We start from the raw sequence: 20,956 nt of genomic DNA, 5'->3' as shown, positions 1-20,956 counted from the left end.
TAATAATGTTGAGTCTCCTGGTCATGTGGTCAAAGATTAGGTACTTGAGAGGATTAGAGAAAGTGAGGCCTATCCTTAGAGGCAGATGGGAGTGGATATCTTCTGTTCTCCTTCTTGGCTTAGTAAAGAACTACATGTTCTTTAATCCAGCCCATATATCACCTCCTTGATAAAAATTCTCTGATTTCTAGGCAGAGCTTGTCACTGTATCCCCTTGTTTCTTATAGCCCTCACTTCCTTCCTTTCTTCCTTCCTTCCTTCCTTTCTCTTCCTTCTTTCCTTCCTTTCTCTTCCTCCCTCCCTTCTTCCCTCCCTCCCTCCCCCCTTCCTTCCTTCCTTCTTCTTTGCCGTTCCCTTCCCTTCTCTTTCTTCCCTCCTTCCTTCTACAAATATTTATTAATATTTGTCAGGAACTATAGTGTGCCAGGAACTAAGTAGGTTCAGGGGATACAATGATGAATAAAATAGAAACAGTCTGGCAATTGATGATGGAAGGCAGTTGAGTAATTTAAAATGCTTGCTTTGAAGTTAGTCTGCCTGGACTCTACTTACTATTCTTCTGCTTATTAGGGTGACATTCGACAAGTCCTAAACCTCTCTGAGCCTTATCTGCAAATTGAAACTAAAAATAGTACCCCTCTCATGTCATTTTTATATGATATTCTAAATGGATAAGGTGAAATAATTGATATGGAGCCTTTAGCTCAGTGCCTTGAATACAGGAAGAACTTAATAAATGTTAGCTGTTTTTATGATTAGTAATGGAGCTTACAATCAGAGAGCAAAATGTGCTGCTCAGACATCTGTAACGGCACTACTTACATTACATTGTAAAAAGATGTGTTCCTCCATGGCAGGGACATAAGTTGTTCACGGTTAGCTGGTTTTTAGCACAGTGCCTGCCACGTATTATGTGGTCTACAAATGTTTGATGAATAAGTATTGAATGAATGAATGAAGGGTGAGTGAGGTTAAAGTTAAGCAATCTGCCCAAAGTCATAGACCTAGTAAGACTTGTGGGGATGTGAAATGGTCTGACTTAAAGCCTATGCTTTTCTTAACATACTGCACTACCTTTCATACATTATCGCTTGTCAATATCTCCATCTGCTGTAATGTGGTTATTACACCCATCATTCCACTGAATTTGCCCTTGCCAAGGTCATCAATTACTTTCAAACTGCTCAATCCAGTGGTGTATATTTGTTCTTATTTTACTTGCATTTGACATTGTTGCCTACTTTCTCCTCCCTGAAATTCTGTTTGTCCCTATGACTTGATTTCCTTGGCTTTCCTCCTAGTATCTCTCTGTCTTTGGCAGCTACTTCCCAATCTCCTTTGTAGATTCCTTCTCCTCTTCAACATTAGTGTTTCTGGAGGTTCTATCTTGAGCCTTTTTCCATTTTCCTTCTTCACACACTAATTTCATTTCCATCTGATCGTGCTCAAATCTACATCATAACTCCAATGTTTCTCTTCTGAGCTCCATAGCCACAAATCTATTTGCTTTCTGGATATTTCTCTCTTGAGAGCCTTATCTTAAATGTTGTTCCTTTACCCCCAATGCACTTCTCTCCTTATCTTCCAGATTACATGAAAAGCATAATCATTCTTCATTAGGGTGACCACACAATTTATCATCTAAACCAGGACAATTTTGAGAATGAAGGGGCCTCATTAATAATTACTCTGGCACTCCAAGTATAACCTGAAACTGTCTTGGTCTAACCAGAATGTATGGTTTCCCTCCCATTGACCACTCAATTAAGAATTACAACTGGCATTGATCCTTGCCTCCTCTTTCCCATTTTTCATAGCCAGCGAGCCACCAAGTTCTGTAGATTCTGTCTCCTTCTTATTTTTTGAATATGAACATTTCTTTCCATCTCCATTTTCATTGCTTTTTTTTCAAACTCTTCGTTTTTCTTGTCAGGATTACTGCTATGGCCTCCCATTTGGTCTACGAGCAAGTCACCAGTCTCACTCTCCTCTAAAACACCCTCTGCAGTTTTCAGAATGATCTTCTTAGAGTGTATATCTAATCAGGTCCCTTTCGTGCTTTGGTCCTTTGATGGATACCCATAACTTTTAGCATGAAAGTTAAGCTCTTTCCCATGGCATTAGAAGGTACTTATACCCAATTCCATCTCACCACTTCTCCCCCTTGCACGCTAGCACTGTCCTGGCACATAGTAGGCACTCACTAAGCAATGAATGAAATCAGCTTTTAAAATATAACCCCACACACCAAGAACTTATCTCAACAAGTTTACATAAATGTGAAGTGATAGTAAATGTCATTTTTCTATCAGGATGGATGTGTAAGTAAAATAAGTCTGTGGGATAAAATACATAGTGAAATGTGATCACCCTACAATTTGTGACTCAAAAATATATATAACATAAAATCCAGTTGATTAGAATTTTTCTCAAAATGGAAGAGTTAAGTCAAAGTACTTTGAAAATAGCAAATTGTTCCCATCAGGAAACCTGAGAAAGTCTGTCAATTGACTAAAATATCAGTGCCTAAAAGAAAACATGGCTTCTAGCAGGCACTCAATATTTGTGGAGTGAATAAAATATGAGAAATTTAGTCTCCATCAATTGGTTGTCGGTATACAATGACTATTCCTTTGTTTTTTATTTGCAGATGCATACACACATAGATACAGAGAGATATATATTGCTTCAATCATTTTGGCCAGTCAGGTCACTTCAGTCAACTATCATTTCAATGATCCAATGATCCATTCTCTGCACCGTGTGGTGCAGAGAATCCACACGATTGACCAAAAAATGTTACCTTTTAGTCAGTTGTTAAAGAGTTCCAGAGATTATCAAGCAACTATATGAAAAGTATAAGAGAAAAGAAAAGAAAAGAAACTAAATTGTTATTCAGTATCTAAAAGAAATTTTATAGATGTCAATCAAACTAGTTAATGTAGAAAAAAGTCTAAGCTAGGAAAGCAAGGGATTGATATAAGTTATTTAAATAATCTTATCCAATAGTAGTGATACTAATGATCTAAAATTTCCACAATGATGCAGGGGATTCCAATAAAGCACTGTATGAATGAGATTAGATTTTCTTAAAGAGGGAGGACATTTTATATCTCTATTTTAAAGATTTTTTTTAATATTGTAAAAGCAAATATATTAACTGAATAACTTCTATTCTGCTCTAAAACATAAAACATTTGCAAATTTACTTACTATTAATATTAATTAAGGTTAAAATTACACTGAAAACATTTGTCATTGTCCTTTGATCCCCAAATACCAGCATACTGGCAAATCTGGCTTTGCTTTTTGTGACTACTGGCTCTTTTTCCTTTTCGCTAAAGACTCTTTTGAGTTCTAGACATTACTCCACTCTATGAAAACTTGTGCAGTCTCCTTGTGTAAGTTACTTCATATCAGATCAATGGTGGGAAAGAAAAACTAAGCAAATTCCATCTTCCAAAAGATATTCCTGTCAAATATTTGTGCATTTTAAAGATTGGACACTTTCTGAAGTTGGCAGATGCTAAAGATAGACATTTATATCAATTTGGCATCTATAGGGTTCACAAGGCTAGTGGTGTGAGAGATATAAAGATAGAACACATTAATACTGCTTTAATTCTCAAATCAACAAATATTAGAAATATGTTTAAGGTTTACACTGAGCTTGAGTTTCCCTTTGTATTTGGGAAAAGGGTAGTAATTGCATCCTTCCAACGGCAAAAGGCAGAAAATTCTCAAACTTCCCTCTCTTGCTGGTGAGAATCACTGAAAATTACAGCTTGGAGAGAATTTGGAGAGTATTTAATCAAAAGTTCTTAATTGGTTTCCATCAGGTAGTAACTGGTAGCTTTAGATTATTTTCAACTATTTGAAAACAAAACAAAACAAAACAGATAACACTTCACAACTAGCTAAAATGCAAACTCTTTTCGCTGTTGGTTGGAATTAAGTTACCTGGTTTGGTAACACCAGCCACCTCATGAGGATAAGAGGTTTTGGTGGGAATTAAAATATAAATGTGAATTAATGATTACTTCAATACAATAAAGAAAATCTTTCAAAACGTAAGGGTCAGGGAGTAGAATAATAAAAAAGACCTTTTGCGTAAAAAGCTGGTAAAACCTCTCAGGGTTTTAACATATGTGTGAAATATGCTAATTTTACAGAGGAGAAAACTGAAATTTAGACAACTTTGTTGTAATCGATCCCTTTCCCTTACTGAAGTCCTTTTGTTCATGTAGATTGATGCATAATTTAATAGCTATGCAGGGCTGGTCTCATGGGTGTGTTACCTGTGTAGTCACAGAACCCCTACCTTAGAAGGTCCCCATACTTGGATTAATGTTTTGCTGTCACTGTCTTGAAATTCTTATCCAGTTTTGACCAAAGGGGCTCTGCATTTTCTTTTTGCACCAGGTCCCACATATTATGTAGCCAGTCTTATAGCTATGCTTATGTTTTTTCCTGATATTACATTATTTCCCCTACAAGACTGAAAGTTATCCAGGGAGCTTTCTTCTTTGGAGTTTCTCACCCCACTCCCAAAGGTGCCTCTCACACTAGTGGACTAGTGGACGTAGGGCCACACAGAGGGCTGAGACTTTGGCGTCTTCACCTTTCGATTCCAAATGCCAAGCCCAGTGCTTGATATAGAGCAGGGGTCGAATGAATGGCTGAGTGAATAAATGAATAGCAAATTATCAACAAATACCTGCTGACTTCTTTAACTGACAAAACACTCGAACTTTTAATAGTTTTAGATTTGCAGTGAAAAGTGACTAGGTGGATTGGGAGAGATTAAAGGTAAAATATTCAAGGAAAAATATCTTTCTTGGAAAGAATAATGGAATTGACTTGGATAGTTTAGAGCAAGTAAGACTGAAAGACAGGTTGAATTCCAAGTTGAACAAGAAGTGGTGGGTGGGAGGAGGAATGAATGGTTAAAAGCAGTTAGATGTCTTTCAACAGGTTACATACTGAGGTGGATTCTTTCTTCTCGTATTCAACTCAATATACATCAGCTTCATCTTGTAAGTTGTAATTCCAGAAATGAAAATTGTCTAAGTTTGGGGAAAGGAGGGCATACAGGCTGTGCATTTAGAAGGAACCAAGAGATTATTGATTTTTCTTTGACCATCCCAAGAGTTCCTTGATCTACTGTTATGCATTAAGAAGCACAGCAATACAAATAAAAAAACTTTTATGAAGAACTGAATTTTTTATTGTTTCCTCTGCCTCTGTGCAGAATAGACAGAACTCATGCTCTGGTTCCCAGTTACCTTAGCTTACCTAAACACATTTATTCTTTAAACCATGATAGTTTCCTATCCTTATATTTGCTTTGGGAAACATATTTCTAACATGCATTTTTATAAAATAAAATAACAAAAAACTTACACTCCTTTCTCTGGAGTCTTTTATATTGTGTTCTATCACTTCTCCTGTTGCTTGGGAAAATCAGTTCTTTACAAACTGTATATCCCCCTTGGTGAGGTTATCTCTTAATGGTCTATCTCCTTTACCCTGGATAAAATAATATAGTTTTATACATCTCTAAAGAGGTTCCCTATAGCATTGTCTAGCCTTACTTTCCTTATTGTTGCTACATCACACTTGAATAAGTGACTTAAATTGTGCACAGATGTCCAGGTGTGGCTTTAACTTCCTTTTATTCCAGCAAAATAATTTCTTTTAACATATTCATTACTTCTACTATGTTTCTCCAAATTATGCATGGTGCTGTTATAATGCTGGTTCACTGAATATTAAGTGTGTGAGAGCAGCGATTTTATGCTTCAGATGATTATTTATGGGAAAATTCAATTTTTAGAGGATGATAATAATGGTGGAATAGAGGTGGTGAATAATAGCATTGAAATTCACAAGCGAAATAAAGCAACAGTAGAAAAAAGCATTTGGGGGAAAAGATAGTTTTAAAGTAGTGAAGGAGAAGAGAAGCAGGGAGCATTTCTTGTCAGGAATACTCAGATTCTAAACAGGCAATAGTGGGCTCCAATTTAGTGTGCTTGTGGGGACAGGTATAGAAGTGCAAGATTTGCTGAGATGCACAAAAGAATTTTGTAGACTATCTGGAATGGGAAAGGACAAGATAAAAAAGTAGCTTCCATCAATCTAGGAGAATATAGATTTTTAGCCCCTTAAATCTCCACTGGAAGTAGAATTGCAGGGTTATAAAAACATATTCCTTGCTACCCAAGAATGTTCCTCATGCTCAACATTGAGCAAAGAGAACTGCTGAGACAATTCAATGGTGGTATTCTATAAGCAGATGGCTGGTGGAATTGTCTTTACTGTTCCCATTTTTATGTGACACACACTTGAATAAGAGGGCCTTATGGATTCTGCTGTTGGAATTGTAGCCATCACTGGAAAAACTCCATCTAGAGTGCTCATCTTTGAGCCTGTACAGTCAGAAAGCCCCGCATTTACAAACCAACAAATGGAGGAGTGGGAGAAGGAAGAATGGCAGGGTAAAACTATTTTGACTTTGATTTCACAAGCCAACATTAAAAACAGAAATGTTCAAGCATCCAAGTTCCTTCAATTACCCAGAGCTGTCAACTTAAAAAAATAATAGTAAAAATAAAAAAGAAAACCAGAACCATTAGTTTAATTTTTAAATCTGTCTAAGACCAACCAGACAGAAGCAAGCTATTTTTACTAATTTTAGAAAAGTAATGCAAATATGTAATAGAAAATTGGTGACTTGATCAAACTCACTTAAAATGAAAGCTTGAGCTGAATGTTACAAGAATATTCAGACAATAGCAACCTGTTTGAAATTGCGATTGAGTATAATTCCAAAATTTATGCATTTTATCACCTCCTAGGCATAAAGCCAAAGGCGAAAAGAGCAGAACATGAAAAGGCTGAACCTGAATTATGTTCTAAATCCTGTTGAGTTTAATTTTACTTACAAAGCAGAAAGTTAGTTTGCCAGTTAAATTTGCCCCTCACAGCCCTGTAAAAATACCTACTTTCTTGTCATCAGCCTCCAAATTGTGTTATTCATTTGGAAAGCTTCAATTTTAGGAGCATCATTCTAAATTACTAGGCAAGTACTACACAATAAATACACATAATCTAAAACAGACCGTAGCAAGAGAAGAAAGCAATTTTCTATAAATTTGACTGCAGTGTGGGTTTGCAGTTCCTTGAGCCTTGTAACTTCAAAAGGCATAAAGGAAAATTTTTAGCTAAAAGGAATATCATGAGAGAATGAGCACTTTAAAAAGTTGATTTTTTTAAATAGGGTAATACACATACACATTCTAGATATAAATTTGGAGAAAAGTTCAAATAACCTTCTGAACAGAAACAAACACACAAGAAATGAACAAGCTGCCATTCACCCAGATACACACTTGTTTCAAAACATTTTACTCGGACCAATGATGGACGAACTACCAAAAATCAATAAACCTTTAATGATACGTACAACTAAAACAAAGAGGTGATGAAACTTACTATATGCCTTATATTTCCTGCTCAAGATTTTTATAATATTCATGAATATGAAAACATTCCAAGTGGTTAAAAGACATGTTAATCGAAAATAGATGTTTTTGCTATGGATTGTGTAATTTTTATTTGCAGAGATTGTGCAAGGGTCTTAGCATGCAATACTCACAACCACTCAAAATGTAATTGTTTGAGATCAAAAAGAGAAAGGCTTTAGGTGGGATTCTGGTAATGTTCTAATTCTTGTCTTGAATGGTAGTTTCATGGTGTGTTCACTTGTGAGTTTTCATTGAGTTGTACACCTGTACACTTGTGATTTGTGAAATTTTCTGTAGGTGTATTGTATCTCAATAGAAAGCTAAAAGAAAAGAAAGAAAAAAAGGAAAGAAAAGAGAGAGAGAAAGAAAGAGTGAGAGAGAAAGAAAGAAAAAAGAAAACGCTTGCTAGAAGCTGCATTTCCCATACTGAGGAATAATGTACTAAAAGAAATTGGTGCTGTAGTCATTTACTTAATTCAAATAAGACATAGGTTTATAGGGTCACAGAATGTGGTGGCCTGGTTCATAGCTGGAAACCACTTAACTGTCATTTCTGCACAGAGAAACTGTGTTGACATTTTCAGACTTTAAAAAAATCCCTGTCACTTAGTTACAAATGTCACCATATTACGCATACAGTTTTCCTGTTTTTGGAAGCAGAATTTAGAAGTTAGTGGAGGAAAAAATAATGCCTGGGGGTTCCGCTATCTTTGCATTTGAAAAACACATATACACACAAACAAATTTTACCTCTAGTCCCAAGGTCTTTGTGGCTCAACTGTTCAAAATTTCTGTTTGGCATTAAGTTGGTTAAACACTCAGTGACCACTTATTATTACAGGTGTTTTAGACCCTGAAGTTGGATCTGTAGGTTTTGTCTGTTACTAAGGAGCAGTTTTCCATGTAATCTTTTCAAAGGCAAAAGGTTAAGCAAAAATGACATATATTGTAAAACTGCAAGTAAAATGCACAGTACTGATGTGCTCAAAGTCCATGCATTTAAATTCCTTTGTATTATAATTTATGGTGATCATGTGTTCAGACTGCACTATTAGCATACTCACCCCTAACAAGAAGTTCTGCCTCATCTGACACACTGTCTGCTGTGGTCTGTACCCTGCAGCCATATCTCCCAGCATGCATCAGAAGGATGTTCCTGATCATTAAATCTGCAGAGGATGCTTGCTGAAAGAGGGATGAAGTGCCAGTTTAAAATGGTGCAAATCTGCCTAGTTCAAGGTGGTTTAAGGGGAACTTTGCATATTCAGTCACAGGGCCCAAATTTGGCCTTACAATTTCTATGACAACAATTCAGAAATCAAACATGCCCTATTTTAAGGAACACATGGAAGTTATGTTTTCAACAACTGCTAATAAAGGATTTGAACATTTAATATTGCATATAATGATCTAGCAGCTACAATATTTAAGAAATATTTAAATATGCACAAATTCATATCTTTAAAAGTATAGGAAAAATAATCAGTGAGCAAAGATTACTGCTTTGCTATTCGGAAACAGGCCTATTTTTGTGGGAAGAAAATAGTATTGAAAGGAAGAGCAGCTTGTGGAAATTAATTATGAGAAGATAGCAGTCAAAAGATTATCTTGTGTGGCTTTATTAAATGGTTCCTTTTCTAAGTACACTGTGGGCAACAGAATGAGACAGTGCTAGGTGAGAGATTGCCGGTCCCAAAACCATGTGTCTTTACTTAACAAAGATTTATTCCTTCCATAACTACCACCATCAGGGAGTAGAGTCAGCCTGAATCTCTGTTAATCAATGCAGTTACAAAACACAAAGGAGGCACAAATCTAGTTCTTCTTGGGGGCAAGATGATTAGAACATTGTTGAAGAAACAACTGTAGTTAGGAGATCAATAAGCACCAGGGAGAATATCTTTTAGATGTCTTGGTTCATGGGATCAGTGATGATCTTACACTTTAGAATGACTGAGACAGACCTTTCATTACTTAATCTTGTCTTTCGTTTACTCTATCAGGAAAGATAGATTTCCTTTTTCATGAATATGTAATGATCTGGTATTTACAACAAGTCATGAGATATTTTTTCAGATAGTGACATAGAAAAACTCCAACATGCTTTTCAGTCTCCATGCTGTAATCAAAAACAATTGGCTGGAATGAGAGTAGATGCATGCAGCTTGAAATGACATCCTCAAAGAACTCAACACTTCTCTCCAACGGCAGTTGAGCACATGAGAGAAAGTTTAATATATGCCGTAGAAAAGCATCCCAGATCAGAGACCTGTTATTTTTGCATGGAATGGGTGAATTACTTTAAAAAAATGATGCATTTGTCCTTAGAAGGCAGCAGCCTGATGATTATTTAAGAATTTAGTTGTTTACCTTTATTTCAAAATAAACCAATGGGTTATACGAAAATCACGAAAGCGAGAAGAGTTTCCAGAAATCCTTTGGATTCTTTTTTTTCCTTAGCATTCATAGAAAGGATGTGAAGTCATTGGAAGTTTTTACCTCTCAAATGATGTGTGTTTCTTTAAATTAATTACTTAACTGTCTATTATATTTTAGACTATTTCTTTTTTTATTTCTTTCTTATTAGTCTTATGATAGGAACTTCTAAGGGTATTGAAGTTTTCTTTCATGAAATAATTGTTAAGACATGGTCTGGTTTAGTCATTTACAAGGGAATGCTTCATGGTGAGAATGCATTAAAATGTCATAACAATTATTTCAAGGAATGTGATATTTGTCCAGTGAATGTCCTACACTGCTAATTTCTTTAGGATAAATTGTTACTCTTAAATTTTGTTTTCTCATCTCTACTAGACTAGGTACTCACATCTTTCAAATCCAAAAACAAAAATTATGCTTTAAAACCCTTTGATTTAATATGGGAGAACAAAAACAAACTGTAAATATTATAAGCCATAATTCAGTTTCAAATCAATATAATTGAATACTGTATAAATGAACTTCAATATATGTATCACTTTATGTAGCATGGGTCCATCCTAGGTGTGGAAAATCTCCGTTTCCCCCTGGATTTCGAAGAAGCTCTCCTAATGGGATACTCAATTGAATTAATCAGGAATCAAGGTGCATACTCTGGGCCCAGAATGGTGCCTAGGTCTAGTGGAAAAGCCAAGGCAAGGCTCAGAAAATCAGAGAGGACTTTATTATTTCCAGAAATAACGCTTCTAAAAGACTGTCCATGGTGTTTTTTGTTTTGCTGTTTTTTCATTTGCTTGTTTGTTTTTCAATATCACAAACTGATTGCTGGTAGTTCAACAGCAGAAAAAGTAATGATTATAAGTCATTTTTCAGGTTCAAATTTTTGAAAAATTATTTTGTCAAACCACATTCCTGTGATTAAATAATTGTTTGTCTTATTTTCCAGAACTTTTTCTTCCCAAATACTTATTTCTTTTTGTCCTGGACAAAAGTACCCAAATTTTTGTCCTTTCTGTTGAATTATAGTGAAGGAAAACCTTAATGGGATCAGGAAGAGACTTTACTAAAAATCACATAAAAGCCCAAGGAATTCAGGAGAATGAGGTATAGATTATCTTTCCTATGCTGCCCTTTACTTGCTTCCTGCAATTAATAGTGTGCAATGCTCTGTAAACTAGCTGAAGCTCCCTCACCATCTGTCAGGAATAAAATGTCTGCAGCCTATTGCATATCTATCAATGCCAAGACTATTTGGGAAGTTGAAACTGTCTCACTTTAGGCCCATCCCTTCACTTTTGGATTATATCTACATTATATTTTTACAATTCCAAACAGGGAAGATTAAAAGTAAAATGAATGGATTGTGAACACTAAGCCTCAATTACTCTTTCAAGAGATTTACTGATCTTTCAAAAGAAGTAATGAGAAGAAAGAACTCATGTGGGAGCCCATTACACTTAATCTCAGCACCACACACTACAGTATGCAGTTCCCGAGAGAGAACCTCCACAATTGAGTGCACTTATAGTGAAATGGTTACTCACAGCAGACGCTTGCTTTCTTAAGCTTAAACGTCATTTTCACTTTGTCTCTCTTAGGAGTTATTGTTTCTTTTCTTTCTTTCTTTTTTTTTTTTTTGTGAGGAAGATCAGCCCTGAGCTAACATCCATGCTAATCCTCCTCTTTTTGCTGAGGAAGACCAGCTCTCAGCTAACATCTATTGCCAATCCTCCTCCTTTTTTTTTCCCCAGAGCCCCAGTAGATAGTTGTATGTCATAGCTGCACATCCTTCTAGTTGCTGTATGTGGGACGCGGCCTCAGCATGGCCGGAGAAGCCGTGCATCGATGCGTGCCTGGGATCTGAATCCCGGGCTGCCAGTAGCAGAGTGCACACACTTAACTGCTAAGCCACGGGGTCAGCCCATCTTTTCTTGTTTTCTTTGACACTTGCTTTGCATTCTGTCTGTTTTTTGCTACTTTCTTTGGCTTTGTGAAAAAATTGTGTAACATGTTGCTTCAAATGAACTTATCCACAACCAGTGCTTAACACGATGCTCCAACACCTACCGCTGTGCATGTCACATGGGGGGGCTCAATAAATGCTTGCTGAATGGATGAATAATTGAAGGCTCTTTAAGAAAGAGGCTGTATGTTCACTCTCTGTGAGAGCAATGTGACTAAGTCATTTACATTCCTTCTTACATCACATAGTCTCATTAGAGCAGTCGCTAGATTATTATAACCTTTATTTATGACTTTCAAATAATAAAGGAAATGTCATCCTTCCACTTAAGTCCAGCTCTTTATTTGTTTTCACTTTGACTAAGTGTCCTGCTCATCCAACATAAGACTCCCTAAAAATGGAAGCTAATTTAACTTTGCTGTTCAAAGTGTCCGCTGACTCTTATTGCCTTGAAGATAAAGTCCAATCTCCTTATTTCAGTGTAGAAGGCCCCTCAGAGCATGATTCTACCTCCTACAACTGAATCCCTTATTCCTACAACACTAGCCTCACATTTCCCCATACATGGGAATACTCCCCATACATGGGAACAACTCTGCCTGTTGTTCTGTTGCAGATGCTCTTCTTCTTTTGCCAGGAAAGATACTTTTAGACATAGCTCAAATGCCTTCTCCTTGGTAAAGCGTTTCTGGATACTCTTTAGGCTTCTTTGGTTCTGCCACTGTTTAGTTATGCTTCAATAGCACTTCAATAGCTCACGTCTCTGAACTAGCACTTGACATTTTTGGAATTCTCCTCCAAGGTCCACGAGGGGCATTCCTAGAGCTGAGCTAGGTAACTAGTGCAGCTGATGATCATCAGGTTAGCTAATGAATGCATGAATGGTTTGCTCCCTTCCTTCTTTGTGCCTGACAATACATCCTTCTCCCCCTCTTTTTTTCGCTTAAAAACATTATAAAGGGAAATAGGAAAAGACTATGTAGGAAAACAGTGGAAAAGAATACTTAAAAAGTATATACAGGTTTTGGAATGACACAGAGTTGAGTGAACCCCTGCTCTATCACTTATTAAATTTTGAACTTGGGAAAATTGCCACTCACAGCTTCTCTCATAGCTTCAATGTGATAATGCAAGTAAAGCCCATAGCAATGTGTCTGGCACATAGTAAGTGTTTGAGAAATGTTATCTGTTAAAGGGCACCATAATTGCACTCTTAGCCAAGAGGAATATTTCCTTAATTGGTATTCACTCCTTCAACAAACTCAATATCAATGTTTTCCATAGCTATAGTAAGTTCCCTGATAAATACTCAGCTTTATTTTAGATATTTGTATTCTCCCTTTCTCTCTTATAGAAAATCATTGCACTGAGAACAAGAAGACCTGAATTCCAGCCTTATTTTCAGCACCATCCTCACCCTGCAACCCTGGAAAGTCAATTTACTGGGATAATAACAGCTGCACTGTCTCTCTCATGAGTATTGAGGGAAATCAGGTGAAACAATGTACATACATGAACTACTGGGAAATGCTTCAAAAGTGTAAAGTACTTGTAAAGCATTTTTTCAGCAGGATTTAGCAGAATGCTGTGCACATAGTAAGCACTCTGAGAATGTTTGGGGAATGAATCATCTAAACAACAAGGTAACTTAAATTGAGTGTTCTCATAAACAGTAGACTCATCCTGAATGACTCAGTCAGAAGCTTGTGGGTATGGGAGTTTCCATGCCCTCATTTAGGGTTTATTTAACTTTCTCAAGGGGCTCACATAGGGCACTTCCAGCATCCCCAGCCTCCAACAAACAGACATAGAAACCATTCCTCTCTATAAAGCAAAGTAATGACATGTAAATTCTATCAGATGCAATTTTTTAAATCTTTTCTAACAAAAACTGTATATCAGCTATAAGACATGGAATATTAGATATGATTAATGTTCTTGATATAAAATCTTGGATAGTTAAAAGATTTTCCTGGTAACAGTATTTCTTTTTCTCAGACAATAATTTGTTTAAAGTTCCTTACCATGATAAGGAAATAATATACATATACATTTTTTCTTTTTATAGCTGTTTTTCCTTAAACATTTATATAATAAGATTTACATTCTTGATGAATGTGTTTTAGTAAATTTTTTAAGAAAGAAGCTGGTAGTAATTTGCATGCTTAAATAATTGGACATATTATGTGAAATAGAAATATTAATTGCTACCAGTGAAGAAAATACTAGAAGATTTTACTTCACTACTAGTGAAGAAAATTCTAGAAAAAATACTACTTGACGAAAACATTTGTGTCTGTTATGGTGAACTATTAAATGTATCCAATACATTGAAGACTAAAAATGGGTAAAAATGGCTCTAATATCCCAATACTGGGACCTTGGTATTTAATTGCCAACACATATTCTAATAAGATATTTTTAAGTACTAAGAAAAATGCAGGAACAGTTTTACTTGGTGACATAGATTAAAGAGAAAAAAAATGAGTCGATGACTCAAGGATGAACTCAGAATGGCTAGATATCGAGATTGGATCATTTAGTATCATAAACACAAAGCCATGAATTCATGGTATCAGTCCACTATCTTGGTTGAAATGAAGATTAGGCATTATGAAACAGCTTAAAGCAAGAATATACAGTACTAATTACAATTAAATTTTAGTATAATGAATTTAAAAATAAAAATGTTAATTATACTTATTTCCTAGATGACAAAATTGGATATATCAAGAATACCGAAAGAATGACAAAACGCCATGTGTATCACCTTAGTGTTCCTCCTTTCCCAAGTAGACATACAGGATGATGGGGTGTGAATATTTAAGATGTCAGTGGATGCCAGACTTAGGTGGTATGTTTGTGCCCTGATTCGTGAAAGACGTCTTAACGTCTTGAATGACCCTTAACAGGGACTGGCTATGTAACTTGTGAGTCCTAGGGTAAAATAAAAATGAGAGGCCCCTTGTTCAAAAATTATTAAGAATTTCAAAATCATGACAGTCAATACACTAAGCACAAGTTCCTTCTCAGTGTGGGGCCCTGTGTGACTACACAGGTCACACATCCATGAAGTTGGTCCTGTTGAACTCTCCAGTCCGCACTGATATTGCCTCTGATCTCCTAGAACATGTATGCACATTCTAGGCAATGGTGCTCTTTGGAATAAATATTGTGGAGTTGGCATACATCTCTTTGTAAATTGTAAAATGCCTATCCTTTCCTAACTTAATGTCTGTGCCTTCTCTTTTATTCCTTATTGACTTGCAGTCTTTTTTTCAATGCTTGTTGGCACGAAAAAATAGAAATAGCATAGATTATATCTTCTTAAGGCTTGTATTAAGAAACACAGGGATAAACTTTGTTTTATATTAAATATTTGGTATGGGTCTATCCAGATATTAGTATATTTATGGGTTATTCTGTCCAAATATTTTTTTTATTACTTTTTTCTTGCATCTCCAATGCAAACACAAAGCTCACTGACACATCTCTGTCAACTTCAATCTGTTTACTTTACACTCAGTTTGTAGGTGACAAACAAGGAGACAACATCTCATGCTTTGAAAAATGGAGATGGAGACTCCCTCTAAACTTTACAGTCCTAGAGCTGAAAGGGACCAAAGAGGGACTTTCATTCTGACTTAGAAGCTGGCAGTTTTGTAATGGCAGACTTAGAAGCTGTCAATGGCAGACCAGTTTTCTTTAAGAGAATTCTAGGTAAGATTGGTATTTAAACTCACATCACTATTATTACGAGAAAATCCTTTCTAGTGTTTGTATGATAAATCAACTTTCTCATGAAATCTCTTCAATGATAATATTTATAATCGGAATAACACCTGATCCATAGGTTGGGTTAATGAGGCAACACTGGTAGGTAAAAAGATGTTAACAATCATGGGAGAAAATAAATGGTTTTCCTTAGAATGAATTACACCATTGTCTAGTAATGGAAGAATCTTACTACCTTTCACTAAGTCTATGCTTCTTAAGTTACCTCTTACTGATGTTACATAAAGATGAAAGAACTAGTCAGAAAAAATTTTCTTCATTCATGCATTAGCTTGTGCTTTGTACACAGCTAGTAAGGGCATGACCACCAGGAAAACTCTAGAATAATAACATTTTACAGTAGCTACACATTTTATTTTATGAGAGCTCATAGCACATACACAGTTATAAAACTGTTCATTCATTCATCAACCATTTGTTAGAGTGTCTATTTTGTCCCAACAGAAAATTGCAAATATTTGGCACCTTTGAAGTTATGCCCTTCACCTTTACTCATAGAAAATATGACTGAGCTTCAACCCAACCTACGGATTCTTCTCAACACAGTGTTTCAGTTGACTGGAGTTGGCACAGGAACTAAAATATATTTGTCATGTCTGATCTACACATGCTACAAGATAAAATATAAATTTCACCTTTGAGAAACTCACAATGCAATGTGAGAGGTAGACAACTAGCTATAATGCAATGTGTTGTGTAAAAATAGATAATATTACAAAAAGTCATTGCAGAAGACATTGATTTTAGTTGGAAAGAAAAAAACCAATCATCTGGCTTAACCATTTGCTATAGTGGTTGAGAAAACTGAGGGCTAAAGAGTATAGGTGACTTGTCCAAGGGCAAGATAAGTGTGGAGCCAGAAGTAGAGCCTTGGGCACCTGACTCTCAGTCGTGTTGTTTCCATCCTACTATTCTGCCTATGAAACCAATCCTTGTTCTGCTTAAACCTGGAGGTAATTTGATTCACTAGTACTAATTAAAGCAAAATTTGGCAAGTGTATCAAAATAAAATGGTTTCATTGTATAGTAACAACCATAAAACTATTATTAGAAATTAGTTCTCTAAATAAACCATGGAATTATTCAGAGAGCTCATGCTTTAATGACTGCTTTTCATCAGCTGTATCTAGACATGAAATGCTGCATCTCCCTTTGAAAGGCCAAAATCACCTTTCTGATAACATGGGTAACCCATTAACCTCATTTGCTCATGCCATCATTAACCTTTTCTGTGACTGTTAACCCAGCATTAAGAGAATCCTCTATGTGACATATTTTCTTTTAGCCATGTGCAGTTTATAGTCACACAGCTTTAGTTGAGGAAGAACTGACCAAATTTGTCTTCTTAACCTAAGTGCATAATTTAGATGGACCAGTATTTGACCTATATATCAACGTTTCTGTTTTCTCTTTTCTAGTGTGGCCGTATTTTCAATTTATCTTTTAAGGTTAACACTATTTTGTTACACCATCGTATACAGGCTTCTAGGGTCAATTGAGTTTTATTCTGCCACTAATTTTACATTGAGAATAGTCAGTGTCTGTACAAAAGTCTAGTTATGGGGAGAGTGCTCAGACACCTGTCTACAGAATTTCTATTCCTTCCCTGAAATCAGTAAAGCCCAGCCAGGCAGAATATAGTAGCTCTCAACTCACTCATCAGTTAGGACAAGTATTTATCCTGTATTGTCATCAAGTCCCAAAGTCTTGGAAATGTAGTAGACCACTCTGCGTTTCAGTGATTTTTGCATAGAACTCTAAGACTGAGTCCAGAACAAGGCTAGTTTTTTGGTGGGCATCTGTTTTACTCAGGCCTCTTAGATCCAAGTAATTTATCACCCTGGGTCTGGGGCATGTTGGGGAGAGAGAGAGGCTAATTCTGCATTTAGAAGACCAAACGAGAAGAAATCTACCTTCTCTAATCTACGGCTTCTGTTTCTCTCCTTCCCTTGTCATTGGTTAATGACTCATATGTATGTGATCTTGCCTATTACTCCTTCTGGGGCATTGAGTTGACCTCTGCCTTTTGATCTCCAATCTCTCTCTAGAGTACAATACCTGTCAATAATTGGAATGGAGCTTTAATGCTCCATATGAATTAAATTTAATATCTTCAGATTTCCTTCACTTCTGCCCTGCTAGTGTTTATTTTTTCCTATTAGTTATCCTTTCCCCCTTCCAACAAGGTGAACTAAACATTGCACTATGAGGTGTTTAAAATTTGTTTCAGGGGCCAATGGTGAGACATACTCTATTGTATGATGGCTAAACATGACACTATACTATAGTGAATCTCTCACAATCTGTTTTATACTACATTGGTTGCTATGCTTTATGGTGACACTACTTGCATATAATGTTGCTCAAAGAATCTATTAGGCCTAGGATTTAGCTTCTTGTTCACTATGGTAGGTTAAGGATGGCCACACATATTTTGCTACTTGTTCTATTGAGAGGTGAAGTCTAATTTCCTAGGCCTTGAATATGGACTGGCCTTGGTGACTTTTTGACTAATAGAATATGGCAAGAAATGATGTCTTGGAAATTCTGTGACTAGATCATGAGAAGACTTGCAAATTTTCCATGGCACTCTGGAACATTTGAGGGAGAAGCCAGCTGTAATTTAAAAAGTTAGACTATCCTGAGGCTGTCACCCTATAAAAAAGACCAAGCTATTTATGTGGAAAGACTTCACGGAGAAAGAGAGAAGTCTACATATTCCCAGTTGTTTTAACCATTCTAGCCCATATTCCCCTTCTAACCATTCCTGTCAATAAGGAAACCATATTGGGCATTCTGGACCCGGCAGAAGTACAGTGAACTAGGGAATCCATCTAACAGTCAGAACTGAGGCTCAAGTCATATAACACCCACTGGGCTATCTGAGTCATCTCTAGCCACTTGGCTACCCCACCAGAAGTCTCAGCCATTGTGGAAGGGATTTAAGCCATCCTTGTGTTTCAAGACATCTTCACTGTTACCTGTCTGATTTCTTGACCCACAAAATTGTGAGCAGAGCAAAATGGTTATTGTTTTACACCACTAAGTTTTGGAGTGGGTTGTTGTACAGCAGCGAATAACTATAAAATAATTTGGTACCTAGAAGGGGGTTGCTGCTGTAACTAAAGCCTAAACTTGTGGCATTGCTTTGGGGTTATGGTGCAGAGGCTGGAAAGCTATGAGGACAGTATTAATGAAAACTGGAAGGATCTCAAGGAGACTACTGATAAGGGCTTGAAGAACAGTGAGGGAATGGTTATTGGAGACTGGAGAATTAGAGACTGGAGAAAAGGTGATCTTTTATGTAGTGTTGGCAAGTTTGGTAACACTGCCACCTAAGATAATGCAAACAACACATTATCCACAGAGGACAAATTTTGAATTTGCCTAAGGAGATTTTCAGGAAGAAAACTGAAAGTACACAGAGAGATGAGTTGAAAAGAGAGAATTGCTCATTTCTCAATCAGAATATAAAGGAAATCTAAAGGACCCAGGACTTTAGATTTAAAAACAGAACTACTCCTCATCTTTAGTCTCGCCAAGTGGTAAATGACTAGCAAAGTAAGAAATGGCCTCAGCAAACATCAAATCCAGGGTGCTACCAAATAAAGTATGTCCCAGGGTAAAGATCCCAAGAGTGTGGCTATCAGACCATTTGTTTACACTGGAACATTAAGGGCATTTTCTCATAGCAACCAGACCCTCAGTCCAAGATAGGGAAGAACCCCAAAAAATTGTTAATGGAGGATGGGAAAACATCAAGGAGATTGTAATTGGACGCTGGAGAAAAGTACCTGAGTTATGAACTGGCAGAAAAATTAGCAAAACCCTTGCCTGTGGTAATGTGGAAGATAGAAAGAGTTCCTATTGAACTTATGGATCTGATGAAGGAGTTTATAGGAAGAACGAAAGTGTTAAAAGTATTGACTACTGACTGACTTCTTTTAGCGGTCTGTGATAATGTATGAGAGGAGTGACCTGAGCTGAAAAAGGACCTCCATTTTTAGGAAGAATTTAGAGAAAATATTTCCAACCCAGAACTTGCTGGGTTGAAAAATAGACATTTCTCATTTCATCTTCTTGAGCTATAAAAGAACTGAAAAAAAAGAAAAGGCTCTGTATCCACTGGGTAAATACCACGTAAAGGCAATTTTGAAACTATATTTTGCTCTTGTGGGTATCAACCATATTAGCACTTTATTCTTACAAATAAAGATGACATTCAGTTCACTACTATACCCAGTTTCTAGCACAATGTAGGCACCTAGAAGCCTTTTCACATATATGAAAGAATATGGTTTGCTATAGAATAAGTGTGTTGACAGAAATTTTAAAAGAAAAAAATGAGCAAGAATGGTGGAGAAACTTTTATATCTAACCTTTTTGCAAAAACATAATATTCCAAATGGAATAATTAATTTTATGTAAGAATTTCTAAAGATGAATTTGCCAGTTACATACCTGGCTGTTTCAAGTTTTTCCTTAAAATTCAAATCTTTCAGGTATTCACACTTTATTTGCAATATTAGTAAATATTTTAACAAGTGCAATTTTCAACAAGCAGCTGTATTATATCAACTATGTGCTTCACGGCCAAATACTGAGTATTCTTTTGCCAAGCCTAATTTCATAGTTACTAATGCTTAGGAACAAGTTTCTGAATGAAAAAGTACCTCACCGCAAAAGAAGCAAATTTGGGTCACAGCATCCATTTAAGCACTGTCTTTCACAGTCATGAAGATTCTCATCAACATCAAAAATACTTAGAATTTAGGGAATTCAAACACATCAATGTCAGAAAAGACTAACTATTCAAACTACTGCTTAGATTGTGGGCTACAACAGCAATCTTCCAATGAAGATTCAAACAGGAGAAGAATAGTTCAGTTAAAAGAAAAGGTCAAATTGAATAAATGTGTCAATCAAAAGCCAACTAAGAAAAGTTCAAGGTCACAGACTCAGTCAAATTCAACTGACATTTTGAAAGCGCCGTCAAGACACTTTGCCACTGAAAACTCATTTTTAATAACAAGGCTTTGCAATTTTATGAAATAGAATTCACTAATTATTGAACGTATAAAAATCAGAGTTTACTCAAACTGGGATTGAAAATCATCAGAGGCCATTATTTACTACTTCTCCTCACTCTTCTGTAACGATATAATACACCTTCAGATATTTCAAGGAACATTGACAAGATTCTTCAAAGCTGCACATCTTTGAATTGACAGCA

At 36.2% G+C, this 20,956-nt stretch overlaps 1 protein-coding gene across 5 annotated transcripts in view; it reads right to left on the bottom strand.

The window, feature by feature from the left end:
- CNTN5 (contactin 5) overlaps nucleotides 1-20,956 on the bottom strand; it is an 824,990-nt gene that overhangs the window by 86,544 nt on the left and 717,490 nt on the right. For all 5 annotated transcript variants that reach the window (XM_087433624.1, XM_087433627.1, XM_087433626.1 and 2 more), the window contains one exon: nucleotides 8,591-8,711. In XM_087433624.1, coding sequence (XP_087289750.1) covers nucleotides 8,591-8,711 — 121 coding nt within the window. The remainder of the gene's footprint in view (nucleotides 1-8,590; nucleotides 8,712-20,956) is intronic.

Source organism: Ceratotherium simum, chromosome 7, assembly GCF_057802395.1.
Source record: "Ceratotherium simum simum isolate JZ-2026a chromosome 7, ASM5780239v1, whole genome shotgun sequence".
Classification (NCBI taxonomy): Eukaryota; Metazoa; Chordata; class Mammalia; order Perissodactyla; family Rhinocerotidae; genus Ceratotherium; species Ceratotherium simum.
This window is presented reverse-complemented; position numbering and strand designations above follow the sequence as displayed.